Source organism: Platichthys flesus, chromosome 2 (assembly GCF_949316205.1).
Source record: "Platichthys flesus chromosome 2, fPlaFle2.1, whole genome shotgun sequence".
Classification (NCBI taxonomy): Eukaryota; Metazoa; Chordata; class Actinopteri; order Pleuronectiformes; family Pleuronectidae; genus Platichthys; species Platichthys flesus.
The window spans coordinates 6,442,482-6,460,253 of NC_084946.1; the positions used below are offsets into that span (position 1 = coordinate 6,442,482).

Below are 17,772 nucleotides of genomic sequence, written 5' to 3' on the forward strand. Positions count from 1 at the left end.
TCTGTAATCCCTTAGTGTTCACCTACTAAGGGACAGTCATCAGAACATTCTGTAATTCACTTACTACTTCCTACTCATCAGTCATTCACACCTTGACTCAGGACCTGTCAATTTAACATATGTAAGCAATTGTACTCAAAGTATTCAATAGATTAGTTCCCTGACCGGGAATCGAACCCGGGCCACGGCGGTGAGAGCGCCGGATCCTAACCACTAGACCATCAGGGACATCTGTCGTGCTCTTGAAGGCAGCTGCTCAAGAATTTCTGGCCTTTAAAATGAGCAGGACTTGAAGTACCTCCAACCACTTCTAGCGGTGGTGGCAGTATGCAGAAACATTGCTTGTGTTTCTGTGAAACTATGAATGGAAGATCGGATGGGCTGTGTATGAGAACACAAGTATTCGAAGGAGAGGCTCAGGAATTTCCCTGGAGCTTCTCCTGCCAGCCCCAAGTAAAAACTTATGATAATATCCGAATGAGCCAAGGTGAGAAAAAAGCAATTCACACCTTGACTCAGGTGACTCCAACGACCTGCCCATTTAACATCACTGACATGATTGGGCATATTGTGCACCGAGACATTTCACTTTGTACTACGAGTTGTGTAAACATTGATGTTTTTGTGGTAGTAGTACATTCTGTAATCCCTTAGTGTTCACCTACTAAGGGACAGTCATCAGAACATTCTGTAATTCACTTACTACTTCCTACTCATCAGTCATTCACACCTTGACTCAGGACCTGTCAATTTAACATATGTAAGCAATTGTACTCAAAGTATTCAATAGATTAGTTCCCTGACCGGGAATCGAACCCGGGCCACGGCGGTGAGAGCGCCGGATCCTAACCACTAGACCATCAGGGACATCTGTCGTGCTCTTGAAGGCAGCTGCTCAAGAATTTCTGGCCTTTAAAATGAGCAGGACTTGAAGTACCTCCAACCACTTCTAGCGGTGGTGGCAGTATGCAGAAACATTGCTTGTGTTTCTGTGAAACTATGAATGGAAGATCGGATGGGCTGTGTATGAGAACACAAGTATTCGAGGGAGAGGCTCAGGAATTTCCCTGGAGCTTCTCCTGCCAGCCCCAAGTAAAAACTTATGATAATGACCGAATGAGCCAAGGTGAGAAAAAAGCAACTCGCACCTTGACTCAGATGACTCCAACGACCTGCCCATTTAACATCAGTGACATGGATTGGGCATATTCTGCACTGCTTCATTTCACTTTCAAGATTCAAGATTCAAGATTTTTTTATTGCCAAATGCACAACAATAACATTAAGCAGTCGCTGGCAGTGAAATGCTTGAGTCTCAGGCTCTCTTCTAGCAATGCTCAAGTAATTACAACCTATGAAATAAAATAAATTATAAATAGTATAAAATAAAATGAAATAGAATATCAAAATTTAAAATAGATATATTTTAAATATATCTAGCCCAAGCCCCAAGTAAAAACTTATGATAATATCCGAATGAGCCAAGGTGAGAAAAAAGCAATTCACACCTTGACTCGGGTGACTCCAACGACCTGCCCATTTAACATCACTGACATGATTGGGCATATTGTGCACTGAGACATTTCACTTTGTACTACGAGTTGTGTAAACACTGATGTTTTTGTGGTAGTAGTACATTCTGTAATCCCTTAGTGTTCACCTACTAAGGGACAGTCATCAGAACATTCTGTAATTGACTTACTACTTCCTACTCATCAGTCATTCACACCTTGACTCAGGACCTGTCAATTTAACATATGTAAGCAATTGTACTCAAAGTATTCAATAGATTAGTTCCCTGACCGGGAATCGAACCCGGGCCACGGCGGTGAGAGCGCCGGATCCTAACCACTAGACCATCAGGGACATCTGTCGAGCTCTTGAAGGCAGCTGGCCAAGAATTTCTGGCCTTTAAAAGGAGCAGGACTTGAAGTACCTCCAACCACTTCTAGCGGTGGTGGCAGTATGCAGAAACATTGCTTGTGTTTCTGTGAAACTATGAATGGAAGATCGGATGGGCTGTGTATGAGAACACAAGTATTCGAGGGAGAGGCTCAGGAATTTCCCTGGAGCTTCTCCTGCCAGCCCCAAGTAAAAACTTATGATAATGTCCGAATGAGCCAAGGTGAGAAAAAGGCAATTCGCACCTTGACTCAGATGACTCCAACGACCTGCCCATTTAACATCAGTGACATGGATTGGGCATATTCTGCACTGCTTCATTTCACTTTCAAGATTCAAGATTCAAGATTTTTTTATTGCCAAATGCACAACAATAACATTAAGCAGTCGCTGGCAGTGAAATGCTTGAGTCTCAGGCTCTCTTCTAGCAATGCTCAAGTAATTACAACCTATGAAATAAAATAAATTATAAATAGTATAAAATGAAATAGAATATCAAAATTTAAAATAGAAAAAAATGTATATATATATATATAAATAGCTGAAGAGAAAATAAAACAACAATAGTGCAAATATGTAAGACCGGATGGGCTGTGACTGAGAACACAAGTATTCGAGGGAGAGGCTCAGGAATTTCCCTGGAGCTTCTCCTGCCAGCCCCAAGTAAAAACTTATGATAATATCCGAATGAGCCAAGGTGAGAAAAAAGCAATTCACACCTTGACTCAGGTGACTCCAACGACCTGCCCATTTAACATCACTGACATGATTGGGCATATTGTGCACTGAGACATTTCACTTTGTACTACGAGTTGTGTAAACATTGATGTTTTTGTGGTAGTAGTACATTCTGTAATCCCTTAGTGTTCACCTACTAAGGGACAGTCATCAGAACATTCTGTAATTCACTTACTACTTCCTACTCATCGGTCATTCACACCTTGACTCAGGACCTGTCAATTTAACATATGTAAGCAATTGTACTCAAAGTATTCAATAGATTAGTTCCCTGACCGGGAATCGAACCCGGGCCACGGCGGTGAGAGCGCCGGATCCTAACCACTAGACCATCAGGGACATCTGTCGTGCTCTTGAAGGCAGCTGCTCAAGAATTTCTGGCCTTTAAAATGAGCAGGACTTGAAGTACCTCCAACCACTTCTAGCGGTGGTGGCAGTATGCAGAAACATTGCTTGTGTTTCTGTGAAACTATGAATGGAAGATCGGATGGGCTGTGTATGAGAACACAAGTATTCGAGGGAGAGGCTCAGGAATTTCCCTGGAGCTTCTCCTGCCAGCCCCAAGTAAAAACTTATGATAATGTCCGAATGAGCCAAGGTGAGAAAAAAGCAACTCGCACCTTGACTCAGATGACTCCAACGACCTGCCCATTTAACATCAGTGACATGGATTGGGCATATTCTGCACTGCTTCATTTCACTTTCAAGATTCAAGATTCAAGATTTTTTTATTTCCAAATGCACAACAATAACATTAAGCAGTCGCTGGCAGTGAAATGCTTGAGTCTCAGGCTCTCTTCTAGCAATGCTCAAGTAATTACAACCTATGAAATAAAATAAATTATAAATAGTATAAAATAAAATGAAATAGAATATCAAAATTTAAAATAGAAAAAAATGTATATATATATATATATATATAAATATATATATAAATAGCTGAAGAGAAAATAAAACAACAATAGTGCAAATATGTAAGACCGGATGGGCTGTGACTGAGAACACAAGTATTCGAAGGAGAGGCTCAGGAATTTCCCTGGAGCTTCTCCTGCCAGCCCCAAGTAAAAACTTATGATAATATCCGAATGAGCCAAGGTGAGAAAAAAGCAATTCACACCTTGACTCAGGTGACTCCAACGATCTGCCCATTTAACATCACTGACATGATTGGGCATATTGTGCACTGAGACATTTCACTTTGTACTACGAGTTGTGTAAACATTGATGTTTTTGTGGTAGTAGTACATTCTGTAATCCCTTAGTGTTCACCTACTAAGGGACAGTCATCAGAACATTCTGTAATTCACTTACTACTTCCTACTCATCAGTCATTCACACCTTGACTCAGGACCTGTCAATTTAACATATGTAAGCAATTGTACTCAAAGTATTCAATAGATTAGTTCCCTGACCTGGAATCGAACCCGGGCCACGGCGGTGAGAGCATCGAACCTAACCACTAGACCATCAGGGACATCTGTCAAGCTCTTGAAGGCAGCTGCTCAAGAATTTCTGGCCTTTAAAAGGAGCAGGACTTGAAGTACCTCCAACTACTTCTAGCGGTGGTGGCAGTATGCAGAAACATTGCTTGTGTTTCTGTGAAACTATGAATGGAAGATCGGATGGGCTGTGTATGAGAACACAAGTATTCGAGGGAGAGGCTCAGGAATTTCCCTGGAGCTTCTCCTGCCAGCCCCAAGTAAAAACTTATGATAATATCCGAATGAGCCAAGGTGAGAAAAAAGCAACTCGCACCTTGACTCAGATGACTCCAACGACCTGCCCATTTAACATCAGTGACATGGATTGGGCATATTCTGCACTGCTTCATTTCACTTTCAAGATTCAAGATTCAAGATTTTTTTATTGCCAAATGCACAACAATAACATTAAGCAGTCGCTGGCAGTGAAATGCTTGAGTCTCAGGCTCTCTTCTAGCAATGCTCAAGTAATTACAACCTATGAAATAAAATAAAATATAAATAGCATAAAATGAAATAGAATATCAAAATTTAAAATAGAAAAAAATGTATATATATATATATATAAATAGCTGAAGAGAAAATAAAACAACAATAGTGCAAATATGTAAGACCGGATGGGCTGTGACTGAGAACACAAGTATTCGAGGGAGAGGCTCAGGAATTTCCCTGGAGCTTCTCCTGCCAGCCCCAAGTAAAAACTTATGATAATATCCGAATGAGCCAAGGTGAGAAAAAAGCAATTCACACCTTGACTCAGGTGACTCCAACGACCTGCCCATTTAACATCACTGACATGATTGGGCATATTGTGCACTGAGACATTTCACTTTGTACTACGAGTTGTGTAAACATTGATGTTTTTGTGGTAGTAGTACATTCTGTAATCCCTTAGTGTTCACCTACTAAGGGACAGTCATCAGAACATTCTGTAATTCACTTACTACTTCCTACTCATCCTCTCCTTGAACCGTCACCTTATCGTGGTGGAGAGGTTTGCGTGTCCCTGTGAACCTGAGGGCTGTGTTGTCTGGAGCCTTGTGCTCCTGGTAGGGTCTCCCATGGCAGAGTGGTCTCAGGTGAGGGGCCAGACTAAGAATGGTTCAAAAACCCTCAATGAACATCGATAAAAGAGGAGATGGGACCCAGCCCGGAGGAAGCCCGGGGCCCCCGTCTGGAGCTAGGCCCAGACGGAGGGCTCGATGGCGAGCGTCTGGTGGCCGGGTTTGCCACGGAGCCCGGTCGGGCATAGCCCGAACAAACTACGTGGCACCCCCCCTCTCTTCATCTCATGGGCCCACCACCTGTGGGAAGACCCGTTGGGGTCGGGTGCGCAGCCACATGGGTGGCAGCGAAGGTAAGGGGTCTCGACGGACCAGACCAGGGCGGCAGAAGCTGGCTCTGGGGACGTGGAACGTCACCTCGCTGTGGGGAAAGGAACCGGAGCTTGTGAGGGAGGTGGAGCGCTATCAGTTAGATCTGGTGGGGCTTACCTCCACGCACAGTCTCAGCTCTGGTACCGTACTCCTGGATAAGGGTTGGACTTTATTCTTCTCCGGAGTTGCCAAGGGCGTGAGGCGTCGGGCGGGTGTGGGGATACTCATAAATCCCCGGCTGAGCGCCGCGGTGTTGGAGTTTACCCCGGTAGACGAGAGGGTCGCCTCCCTGCGCCTAAGGGTTGTAGGGGGGAAAACTCTGACTGTTGTTTGTGCGTATGCACCAAACAGCAGTTCAGAGTACTCGGCCTTCTTGGAGACCCTGAATGGAGTCCTGTATGGGGCTCCAGTAGGGGACTCCGTACTTCTGCTGGGTGACTTCAACGCCCACGTGGGCAACGATGGAGACACCTGGAGAGGCGTGGTGGGGAGGAACGGCCTCCCTGATCTGAACCCGAGCGGTCGTTTGTTATTGGACTTCTGTGCTAGCCATGGATTATCCATAACAAACACCATGTTCGAATATAAGGTTGTTCATAAGTGTACCTGGTACCAGAGTACCCTAGGCCGAAGATCAATGATCGATTTTGTGATCGTGTCATCTGATCTGAGGCCGCATGTTTTGGACACTCGGGTAAAGAGAGGGGCGGAACTGTCAACCGACCACCATCTGGTTGTGAGTTGGATCAGGGAGTGGGGGAAATTTCCGGATAGACCTGGTAAGCCCAAACGAGTAGTGCGGGTGAACTGGGAACGCCTGGAGGAGGCCCCCGTCCTAGGTATCTTCAACTCACACCTCCGGCGGAGTTTTTCTGGCATCCCTGTGGAGGTTGGGGGCATTGAGCCGGAGTGGGCGGTGTTCAAAGCCTCCATTGCTGAAGCTGCGGCGGCTAGCTGTGGCCTCAGGGTCTTAGGCTCCTCAAGGGGCGGTAACCCTCGGACACCGTGGTGGACACCGGTGGTCAGGGAAGCCGTCCGATTGAAGAAGGAGGCCTTCTGGGATATGATATCCTGGAGGACTCCTGACTCGGTTGCAGGGTACCGACAGGCCCGAAGGGCTGCAGCTGCTGCCGTGTCGGAGGCTAAGCAGCGGGTGTGGGAGAAGTTCGGAGAGGCCATGGAGAAGGACTTTCGGTCGGCACCAAAGTGTTTCTGGAAGACTATCCGGCACCTCAGGAGGGGGAAACGGGGAACCATCCAAGCTGTGTACAGTAAGGATGGGACTCTGTTGACCTCAACTGAGGAGGTTGTCGGACGTTGGAAGGAACACTTTGAGGAACTCCTGAATCCGAATAACACGCCCTCTATGTTGGAGGCAGAGCTCGAGGTTGATGGTGTTTCATCGTCAATTTCCCTGGTGGAGGTCACTGAGGTGGTCAAACATCTCCGCAGTGGCAAGGCCCCAGGGATTGATGAGATCCGGCCAGAAATGCTAAAGGCTCTGGGTGTTGAGGGGCTGTCATGGTTGACACGCCTATTCAACATCGCGTGGGAGTCGGGTACAGTACCAAAGGAGTGGCAAACTGGGGTGGTGGTTCCCCTGTTCAAAAAGGGGGACCAGAGAGTGTGTGCCAATTACCGGGGCATCACACTTCTCAGCCTCCCTGGTAAAGTCTACTCCAAGGTGCTGGAAAGGAGGGTTCGGCCGATCGTCGAACCTCAGATTGAAGAGGAACAATGCGGTTTTCGCCCCGGACGTGGAACTACGGACCAGCTCTTCACTCTCGCAAGGATCCTGGAGGGGGCCTGGGAGTATGCCCATCCGGTCTACATGTGTTTTGTGGATCTGGAGAAGGCGTATGACCGGGTCCCCCGGGAGAAACTGTGGGAGGTGCTGCGGGAGTATGGGGTAAGGGGGTCTATCCTCAGGGCCATCCAATCCCTGTACTCCCAAAGCGAGAGTTGTGTTCGCGTCCTCGGCAGCCAGTCAGTTTCGTTCTCAGTGGATGCTGGTCTCCGCCAGGGCTGCGCCTTGTCACCAATCCTGTTTGTGATATACATGGACAGGATATCGAGGCGTAGTCGGGGTGGGGAGGGGTTGCAGTTCGGTGGTCTGAGGATCTCGTCACTGCTTTTTGCAGATGACGTGGTCCTCATTGGATCATCGGCCTGTGACCTTCAGCACTCACTGGATCGGCTGGCGGCTGAGTGTGAAGCGGCTGGGATGAGGATCAGCACCGCTAAATCTGAGGCCATGACTCTTAGCAGGAAACCGATGGATTGCTTACTCCGGGTAGGAAATGAGTCCTTAGCCCAAGTGAAGGAGTTCAAGTACCTTGGGGTCTTGTTCGCGAGTGAGGGTACTATGGAGCGTGAGATTGGCCGGAGAATCGGAGCAGCGGGGGCGGTATTGCGTTCGCTTTACCGCACCGTTGTAACGAAAAGAGAGATGAGCCGCAAGGCAAAGCTCTCGATCTACCGGTCGATCTTCGTTCCTATCCTCACCTATGGTCATGAGGGCTGGGTGATGACCGAAAGGACGAGATCACAGGTACAAGCGGCCGAGATGAGTTTTCTCAGAAGGGTGGCTGGCGTCTCCCTTAGGGATAGGGTGAGAAGCTCAGCCATCCGTGAGGAACTCGGATTAGAGCCGCTGCTCCTTTACTTAGAAAGGAGTCAGCTGAGGTGGTTCGGGCATCTGGTAAGGATGCCCACTGGGCGCCTTCCTTGGGAGGTGTTTCAGGCACGTCCAGTGGGGAGGAGACCTCGGGGAAGACCCAGGACTAGGTGGAGAGATTATATCTCAACACTGGCCTGGGAACGCCTCGGGATCCCCCCGTCAGAGTTGGTCAATGTGGCCCGGGAAAGGGAAGTCTGGGGCCCCCTGCTTGAGCTGCTCCCCCCGCGACCCGACCCCGGATAAGCGGATGAAAATGAGATGATGAGATGAGACTTCCTACTCATCAGTCATTCACACCTTGACTCAGGACCTGTCAATTTAACATATGTAAGCAATTGTACTCAAAGTATTCAATAGATTAGTTCCCTGACCGGGAATCGAACCCGGGCCACGGCGGTGAGAGCGCCGGATCCTAACCACTAGACCATCAGGGACATCTGTCATGCTCTTGAAGGCAGCTGCTCAAGAATTTCTGGCCTTTAAAATGAGCAGGATTTGAAGTACCTCCAACCACTTCTATCGGTGGTGGCAGTATGCAGAAACATTGTTTGTGTTTCTGTGAAACTATGAATGGAAGATCGGATGGGCTGTGTATGAGAACACAAGTATTCGAGGGAGAGGCTCAGGAATTTCCCTGGAGCTTCTCCTGCCAGCCCCAAGTAAAAACTTATGATAATGTCCGAATGAGCCAAGGTGAGAAAAAAGCAATTCGCACCTTGACTCAGATGTCTCCAACGACCTGCCCATTTAACATCAGTGACATGGATTGGGCATATTCTGCACTGCTTCATTTCACTTTCAAGATTCAAGATTCAAGATTTTTTTATTGCCAAATGCACAACAATAACATTAAGCAGTCGCTGGCAGTGAAATGCTTGAGTCTCAGGCTCTCTTCTAGCAATGCTCAAGTAATTACAACCTATGAAATAAAATAAAATATAAATAGCATAAAATGAAATAGAATATCAAAATTTAAAATAGAAAAAAATGTATATATATATATATATAAATAGCTGAAGAGAAAATAAAACAACAATAGTGCAAATATGTAAGACCGGATGGGCTGTGACTGAGAACACAAGTATTCGAGGGAGAGGCTCAGGAATTTCCCTGGAGCTTCTCCTGCCAGCCCTAAGTAAAAACTTATGATAATATCCGAATGAGCCAAGGTGAGAAAAAAGCAATTCACACCTTGACTTAGGTGACTCCAACGACCTGCCCATTTAACATCACTGACATGATTGGGCATATTGTGCACTGAGACATTACACTTTGTACTACGAGTTGTGTAAACATTGATGTTTTTGTGGTAGTAGTACATTCTGTAATCCCTTAGTGTTCACCTACTAAGGGACAGTCATCAGAACATTCTTACTACTTCCTACTCATAAATCATTCACACCTTGACTCAGGACCTGTCAATTTAACATACGTAAGCAATTGCACTCAAAGTATTCAATAGATTAATTCCCTGACCGGGAATCGAACCCGGGCCACGGCGGTGAGAGCGCCGGATCCTAACCACTAGACCATCAGGGACATCTGTCGTGCTCTTGAAGGCAGCTGCTCAAGAATTTCTGGCCTTTAAAATGAGCAGGACTTGAAGTACCTCCAACCACTTCTAGCGGTGGTGGCAGTATGCAGAAACATTGCTTGTGTTTCTGTGAAACTATGAATGGAAGATCGGATGGGCTGTGTATGAGAACACAAGTATTCGAGGGAGAGGCTCAGGAATTTCCCTGGAGCTTCTCCTGCCAGCCCCAAGTAAAAACTTATGATAATGTCCGAATGAGCCAAGGTGAGAAAAAAGCAGGAAATCCTACACAGAATTCAACACAACATGCGACAGATGCAAAACTCATACACAATGTCCTGACTCCTGTTTGCTGCGCACCCGTCACCTGAACGCTCCTAAGATTTCTATGTGGGTCTGAATGCATCTGAGTTGAGAATCTCCTGCTGTGTAATTCATACGTGAGGGGCAAACTCCGAAAAGAGTTCAAGTCTCAAAGCAGCTTTAGAAGATAAACTGGCTTTAAAAGCACCATAATGGCCTCTCTTTTATATTTCCTATGTGACTTTTAGGCCTCTCTTTAGTTTTTTTTTACAGTTTCCTCGTACACTTTTTGCACCTAGAAATAATAACACATACGTCTCTTTCTGGATCTTGCTTCATCACCTTATTTTGCCCTTCTCTCTTTAATGTATTTAATTTTCAGTGCTCACAGGATGGACACTCTTTGCTGGGGTCAATATGGCTCAGAATAGGTACATTTTTCCCATATTTGTGGCATATAAGCTTAGAAGCAGAATTTTTTTTTAGTTAAATTGATTTAAATTCGATGCATTTAGGATCAGTTCAACTCCTTTATTGCAGCTGAAGAGAGTACAACAAATTAGTTGTTGCAGTGTTACAAAGCTGGTTGAGCTTCTCTATATAGAACAGTTAGAGTCACTTCTTATTTAGTTAAAATTTATTTCATGTCTTATCTACTAATAGAGCTGAAACCAGGTCTTTGATTAATTATTCTTCTCAGTGGAGATAAAAACACTGTAATTAATTGATTTCTTGATTGATCAATTAAGTCATTAGACAATTGGAGGAATCATATCAAATAATTCCATGTCATATGTCATGTCATATATCACATCATATATTTCATGTATCACATATCATATCATGTGATATAATATATCACACCATATCACATCACATTTGATATCGTGTCATGTTGTATATCTCAAATCATTTCATGCCCTTTCATATATAACCTATCAAATCATATATCACACATCAGAACATTAAAGTGCCTGTTTTCACTGTGTAGTCCGGTAAAACATGGCCGCCGCCACCACACTGTGGATCTGACTGTGGTTAGTGAGAAGAAATCTGTGTTATTTGAGGTGAGCGACTGTTTATGCCTGTGAACTGTGTTAACCCGTATTGGGCTGTTTTGTGCTGATTCCGCCGATGTGATTCAGACAGACAGGTTCTTCCGCCTGTGGAGAAGAGAGGATTGCTTCAGTAGCGCTATGTTAGCATCACTTAGCTAACACTGCTGCTGTGCTGCTAGCTGACACACACGAGGAGACCTGTCATGTGTTAGCTTAGGAGGCTAGTTTCGTGCTAGCCCTGAAACTTTATGGCTCCGTTAAGTTTGTGTGTGTTTTATCCTCAAGTGGGCACGGCTCACAGATCGCCTAATCATGTCGTGTGATTGTGAGTCTGTGGTTTAAACCTGGATCATTGTAAGACAATACACAAACCGGATTTCCACTGAATGTATCATTTGAGAGGTTATATATTCGCTAAGTCCCTACATGCATGGAAATAATCATACAAGCTTGCAGGAGATTGATGCTGCTTGAAGGAATTCATTTTCTCTTAAGATTCTGATTATGCCGAAGATAACTACAGGTCTTTATAATTATTAAAACGAGCTCCGTGAGGTATTGAGGGTTACACATTTTGTCAATGTGTGATAGCTTTGTAAATACCTCAGATTCCCACTTAAGTGTGGTATGAAACAATAAAGAAAGGCAGGACTGTTCCCAGCTGATTGAAACCTAAAATAAATACACACTTAGTAACTTGCTACAGTGGGAAACCTGTTGTTACGTGTGACACAGGGTTTGTTTACAGTTGTCACCATCTGTGTGGCACATGTCGGCTGCTGCTGCTTCTGGACACGTGATCACCTACAACAACATCTAATAGTCAGCCACCAGGTGGCGTGCTGTAGCCAGGTGGGTCATGATTCATGATCCAGCCTGGCTAACTGCTGTGAAATGTGATTCCAATTCAGACCAAGTGGATTTAAACATGATCCCCCTCATTGACTCCACAGGTCTGTTTGACATCCGCATTCACAATGATTACTCCTGCGTTTGACCTGAGCCAAGACCCTGAGTACTTGATCCTCAGCATCCGTGTGCCCTACACTAGAACATCGGAGTTTGACCTTTACATCGACGGATCAGACTTCAAGTTCTATGCCAAGCCTTACTTTCTAAGGTGAGTTACCCAATAAGCATACATTGATGTAGCTTTAGATCCGTCTTGAAGCTTAGGTTGGATGAAAGAGGAGCAGCACCAGCTGACTTTAATATACAGGCATTTACTCAATATCTGTAGTAAAATATAAAAGTGAATAGGAGGTTTGTCTTCGCTTTTATAAGTTATTCCCATATATGTATATATATTTTCTTTCCAGATTAACACTTCCTGGAAGAATTGTGGAGGATGGGAGAGAAAAGGCCAAGTTTGACATTGATAAAGGTAGGTCATGTTATTATATGATGACAATATGCACAATGGCTATAAAACCGCATGACTCATCACAGTAGTTTCAGGGGGATATTACAAAGCAAAATGTCAGTTGACATATTTCACTAAAGGTACTAAAAGCGGCTGGAGTAAAGGGAGACAGATGCTTGCAGTCTTGCAGCTCTCGTTTAACAATCGGAACATGTTCACAGTTTGGAAGGGCCAACGTTTACTTTTTACCCACAAATAAATGACATGATTTACCAGAGATTCTCTGAGGAGGAAAGTAAACAAATTAAGAGTTTTGTTGGAGGATGTAATACCTTCCAGCAGTTTGCTTATTTTGTATTAAACTATATAGTGACTAAGTGGTTTCCCGGTTAGACCTGTTCCTTCCCAAATCCTTTGACAGAATGTGCTGCGCTGTCCTTCAGCTGGGAAAAAAGTTCAGATTTTTAAGTTCTTTAGAAATGAAATGTCAATTTGAAAAGACGGTTACTCAGTGTGGATGGGGGAACCAGATATACCATATTTTACCAGTGTGTAATATTGAAGGTAAATTAAGGTTCAGATTTGTAAATCTACTCCATGTAGTTTAAACCATCAAGTGGAATTTTACTGAGACTCTTGACTCACATAGCAGGCTTAACGTTAGCCCTATTTGAAGACACTTCATTGAGGTAGTGGCTTGTTTGCCTAATACTAGCTGCACTTTACAAAATATAATTGAAATCTGACAACACTGACATGATTATACACTTGCAGGCTCTTTGCTGTGTGAAGGTTTGCTGTTGTTTTTTTTTTTTATCTGCTATCAAATTTATTTTCAGCAAGACAACACATCAACTAATGCTGAGTCTTCACAGTTGACAGGCTACTCATAAATAATTGATCACAGGTTCCAGTGTGTCTTTGCTCAACACTGATTTTTATGGCCAGAGGCATTATGTTTTCGGTTTATCTGTCTGTCTGTCACATTCCAGTGAACACAATATCTCAAGAATGCCTTGAGAGAATTGTACCAATTTTTGTACAAACATTCACTTGGATTCAAGGATGACCTGAATATAATTTTGTGGTCAAAGGTCATGGTCACAGTGGCCTCACAAAGCAGATTTTTGCGTTCTAAGGCTGATCTCTCCGGAACACCTTGAGGGAATTCTTTGACATTTGACACAAACATTCACTTGAACTTGGATTTCCTTCTGGTAGCCCAATGTCAAAGGTCAAGGTCACGTTGGCCTCATGAAGTATCTTTATGTATTTCTTGAACATGATATCTTGAGATCAGCTTGAGGAAATGTTTTCAAATTTGAAAAACCTCTTGAACACCTTGTGAATGTGATATCTCAGGAAAATCTCGAGGGAATTTTTTCAAAGTGCGCACACATGTTCTCTTGGACTCACTGATAAGATTTGAGTGTTTAAAGGTTGAGGTCATGATGGCCTCAAAAAAATGTTTGGCCTCTTGAATGTGATGTATAACACAGACTTAAGGGAATTTCTTCAATTTTCGATCAGTTGTCACTTGGACTCAAAGATGATGGGATTACATAGCAGTGGTCAAAGGTAACAGTAACCTTATATGAATCAAGAAACATGCACATGCAAACTGCACTGGTTGGTCGAGGCATAAAACTGTAGTGCGGTTATTCTAGTTCTGTTTCAGTTACTCAGTAACTGTGTTGGCACTGCTTGCTACTATCAACTTGTACTGTAGCTGATTACTTAGTTATATCGAGTGCTGTGAGTTTTTTAACAGGCACAATCTCAATAAAAGACTAAATAAGTCATGATGTTTCATAGTGTAAAGTTTTAGTCAAACAACACAGACAGCAGTTGGTACTGGCTACGTTTCATTAGCTGTGACTTCATCAAATAATTGAGCTGTTTGATTCTTCCTCAACACACTGTTTGGATGTGTTTGATCTATTGTTCCCATCCTTGCCAAATTAGTGAAAAGCTTCACTATTTAAGATGTCATTTGCATCAGGAAAGGATGGATAATAACAATGAGAACAACTTCAACTGTGTTATCATGATAACAATTATGACATCCCTTAAATGTACTGTATACTCCTCTTTTGTTATGTACAATATCAAAATTATCATCTGAAAAACTATTAGGAAAATATACAAGGGGCCTGTAAAACTCATCACACCATATCATTGTCAAGTAGGCCACTTAGGAAAAAAGGTTACGCTGGACAGGAATCTGCACTCAGGTTTCCCAAACTGGTGTCACCTGGCTGGGATTCCTGCATTATTCTATAAACGTTCAAAAGATGTGTAGACATTTTCAGTACATATTTTTTAAAGATGAACAGTGGTGAACAGCATCATAAACATGACGTTTCTTCTTGAGAGCTAGCAGCACAGACGTGATGAGGAGGTGCAGTGTTTCCCATTAAGGTCATTACACAAGCCGCCTGCACAGCTCTCCTGCTGAGGTGCGGGGGGGGGGGGGGGGGGGGGGCTCACACAGCCGGGGCAGGGACCCAGGGTACCTGGCCCAGCTACAGTGTGCACAGCCTGGCCACAGCACCAGCCAGACTGCCAGAAAGCACCCAGCTCTCCTGGCTCAGAGCGCAAGGGGCCACGGGCAGTGTTGGTTTCTAAGCAATATTCTGACGCCCAGGCCTCAACGCAGTGTCTCTGAGGCTTCTCAATCACCAATTCATCATTATGAATGATTATGACGATAATTGTAATTGTGGGCCCCCTCAGGCACTTGGTGCCCCACATACAGTGCATGATGCACGTGGTGGGAGCGGCGGCCCTGGGTATGAGTGAATTTGACCTGCCACTGGTATGTGTCAGACAGAGAGCAGGTGTGTGAGTTGCATGTGATATGTTACAAGTTGGTTAAAAAGCAATATCAGTTTAAAGCATTTAAAAACCAACCAACAGATTTGAAGTAGCCTGTACAGATATATTTGATGGAAATTATAATCCATACACATTGACGCAACACACCCCGTTTTAAAACCATGGCTGCTTTTGCTTTGCATGTTAATAGTGACCAGTCAAACAGTTCTGCAGGACCCAGAAGCATGGCTGTAATAGCTGTCAGTGATTGATCCCCGGGGAGTCTTTAGTTTGTACTTGAGTCAATCAGCCCGAGTAAATGAACCCACTGATCATGTTATTTCATCCCATTTAAGGAACTGCTGGAACCATCTGTAATGTCATAATGATTACCGCCTGCAGGCTGTCGCTACTATCTCTCTCTTCACTGTGACAATGACGGGCAGCTCACACAGAATTTTCTTCAAATATATAACAAGCAAATGAAACATGATAATGACTATGGGCACGATGTTTGCCATTGTCTTTACATTACTCTCTGTCACTTTGATCTGCCTTCGTCTTAATCAGTTGTAATGAAGTTGTCTTTATGGAGACGTCTGCCTTATGCTCTCTGACACCTCGTCGCCCGTCTGTCAGCATGGCCCCAGTTAACACGCTGTGTCTAAATAAGCCTTTAACATCTGCTAATAAAGCGCCGCTAATGAGTGTCCTTGTTTAGACTTATAATGAGCCATCATTAAGATCTGTCTTCCAGGCGCTCCATTCTGCAAGACCTGCAACTCAAGCACTTAGTCAGCTTCTATCGTAAAGTGCTTGTAAGCTTTAACACTTGGGTGCATTGAAATTTTATGAGGTCTTTAGGCGACTATCAGATTATCGCTGTGGCGCAGGCAAATCATTTTTATTTATCTCGTCAGTTTTAATAGGAAGGGCTTAATTTTTGTAGTATTGCACGTGCAGGTGGCTGATTTATCTGCTGCTGCTTGTAATAAAGAGCTTTATTTTCAAATTCAAATATGGGATACGTCAGAAAGTCCTCAATCAAATGCTTTCTTTATAGATTCAATAAGGAGTTTTGTAAAGTCGGTGATCAGTCAATGGCTTAATAGTCGGGTACTTAAATTCTCAAGTTCTCTTGTCTCACGTGAAAATCTTTGACAATTTCTTATCACACATCAGTTCATGAGTATTTAGTCTTTTTCTTTTGATTCAAACAATCTCAGTTTTGTGAAAATAAAAATCAGAAAGATTTGCAGGGTTTAAACCAGTACCTTTTTGGGCATATAATTATCTCTTTATTACAAATAGTATAAAACTAGATATCTAATCTTATCTTTCTTTGTTATCCTTTGTTTGCCTATTTTCTCATTGCCACTAAAAAAAGTACTATCATTTAATTTCACTTAAAAATTAATTTGAGAAAGTGCAAAGCATAAAAAAATGATGAATCGATTATCAAACAGGCTGACAGTCTAACATTTATTTGTTCCAACGCAATACGTGTATTATGAACATTGTATTTGCAGGTTTAAGGTCAAAGTTCAAAAAAATTAATAAAATAACAGTTTTTAAAATTGATTAAAAAGCATTTAATTTACTTAAATTATTTTCTCATCTCTGTTATGAAGTTGTGGTCTGTAGGGAGATGACACACTGCTATAAACGGATCATTGTACGTAGAGATTCAGTCAGCACCATCACATCTGTAGTAAACTCTGTCACCACTACAAGCTACAGTAACTTCACAGATCATTGTCTCTTACTGGCCAAATTTGTATTTTAGCTAAATCCTTATTTCATTCATCATTTTAATATTTTAATGTATCCATTTCATTGTTCACGTCCCATCTTTCTGCAGGTCTTGTCACTCTTCGGGTCCCGAAGGAAACATCCGGGGAGAACTTTGAAGGACTTCAGATGCTGACGAGTCTCCTCGCACCAAAGGGCTCCCGTTCAGCAAAACCGTTGGTGGAGGATTTAAGCTTAGGTAAGTCAATTTTATATACTGGTTTAACTTGTTCATTTACTGAAAATCATTCATTGCAATACATACACAAGGAAAAATATTAAGAACGAAGCAGTATTAATCTAGAGCCAACAATACCTTCTGAACATTTTTAAAGGATGCAGTGAAAGTGTCGGAGATGTTGAGGAGGAGGAGGATGATGAAGAGGAAGAATTTGACTGGCAGGTTGAGCAGGAGGCGTACACAGAGAGCTCTGAGGAGGAACTGAGAGCCCAGCAGAAATATGGCTTTGCCAACCAGAGGTCTGGAGTGTTTGCCAGATTACAGGTAACATCTATTTCTGAATGAGATTAGACAAACTAATAATGTTAACATGACACCACAAGGCCATTAATGCTGTGAACGTTCTGACAGGAGGAACTCAGCGATTTGATCGATATCAAGAACCCAGAGGGAACAACCGCAGCAGAGAGGAGGCAGGCGAGGCTGGAGGCAGAAGCATCTGCCTTTTCACCTGACCACTACCTGTGAGTTTATCCAAGAAAAAAAAG

At 43.5% G+C, this 17,772-nt stretch overlaps 1 protein-coding gene and 6 non-coding genes across 8 annotated transcripts in view; 1 reads left to right on the top strand and 6 right to left on the bottom strand.

Moving 5' to 3' along the window:
• Positions 1 to 156: 156 nt before the first annotated feature.
• On the bottom strand, positions 157 to 228 carry trnae-cuc (transfer RNA glutamic acid (anticodon CUC)). The gene has a single exon. It is a non-coding gene; the product is annotated as a tRNA-Glu (tRNA).
• Positions 229 to 795: 567 nt separating this feature from the next.
• Positions 796 to 867, bottom strand: trnae-cuc (transfer RNA glutamic acid (anticodon CUC)). The gene has a single exon. It is a non-coding gene; the product is annotated as a tRNA-Glu (tRNA).
• A 927-nt stretch (positions 868 to 1,794) lies between these two features.
• trnae-cuc (transfer RNA glutamic acid (anticodon CUC)) lies at positions 1,795 to 1,866 on the bottom strand. The gene has a single exon. It is a non-coding gene; the product is annotated as a tRNA-Glu (tRNA).
• A 1,041-nt stretch (positions 1,867 to 2,907) lies between these two features.
• On the bottom strand, positions 2,908 to 2,979 carry trnae-cuc (transfer RNA glutamic acid (anticodon CUC)). Its single transcript has one exon. It is a non-coding gene; the product is annotated as a tRNA-Glu (tRNA).
• Positions 2,980 to 8,539: 5,560 nt separating this feature from the next.
• On the bottom strand, positions 8,540 to 8,611 carry trnae-cuc (transfer RNA glutamic acid (anticodon CUC)). The gene has a single exon. It is a non-coding gene; the product is annotated as a tRNA-Glu (tRNA).
• A 1,033-nt stretch (positions 8,612 to 9,644) lies between these two features.
• On the bottom strand, positions 9,645 to 9,716 carry trnae-cuc (transfer RNA glutamic acid (anticodon CUC)). Its single transcript has one exon. It is a non-coding gene; the product is annotated as a tRNA-Glu (tRNA).
• Positions 9,717 to 11,010: 1,294 nt separating this feature from the next.
• The window catches only part of shq1 (SHQ1, H/ACA ribonucleoprotein assembly factor), a 39,832-nt gene continuing 33,070 nt past the window's right edge, over positions 11,011 to 17,772 (top strand). Inside the window, exons 1-6 of one of the 2 annotated variants that reach the window (XM_062395114.1) lie at positions 11,011 to 11,081; positions 12,026 to 12,192; positions 12,392 to 12,456; positions 17,114 to 17,242; positions 17,379 to 17,548; positions 17,636 to 17,748. In XM_062395114.1, the coding sequence (XP_062251098.1) occupies positions 12,050 to 12,192; positions 12,392 to 12,456; positions 17,114 to 17,242; positions 17,379 to 17,548; positions 17,636 to 17,748 (620 nt within the window). In that variant the 5' untranslated portion in view covers positions 11,011 to 11,081; positions 12,026 to 12,049. Of the gene's footprint in view, positions 11,082 to 11,769; positions 11,925 to 12,025; positions 12,193 to 12,391; positions 12,457 to 17,113; positions 17,243 to 17,378; positions 17,549 to 17,635; positions 17,749 to 17,772 lie in introns of those variants that run through there. The other variant, XM_062395105.1, reaches the window with a different exon arrangement.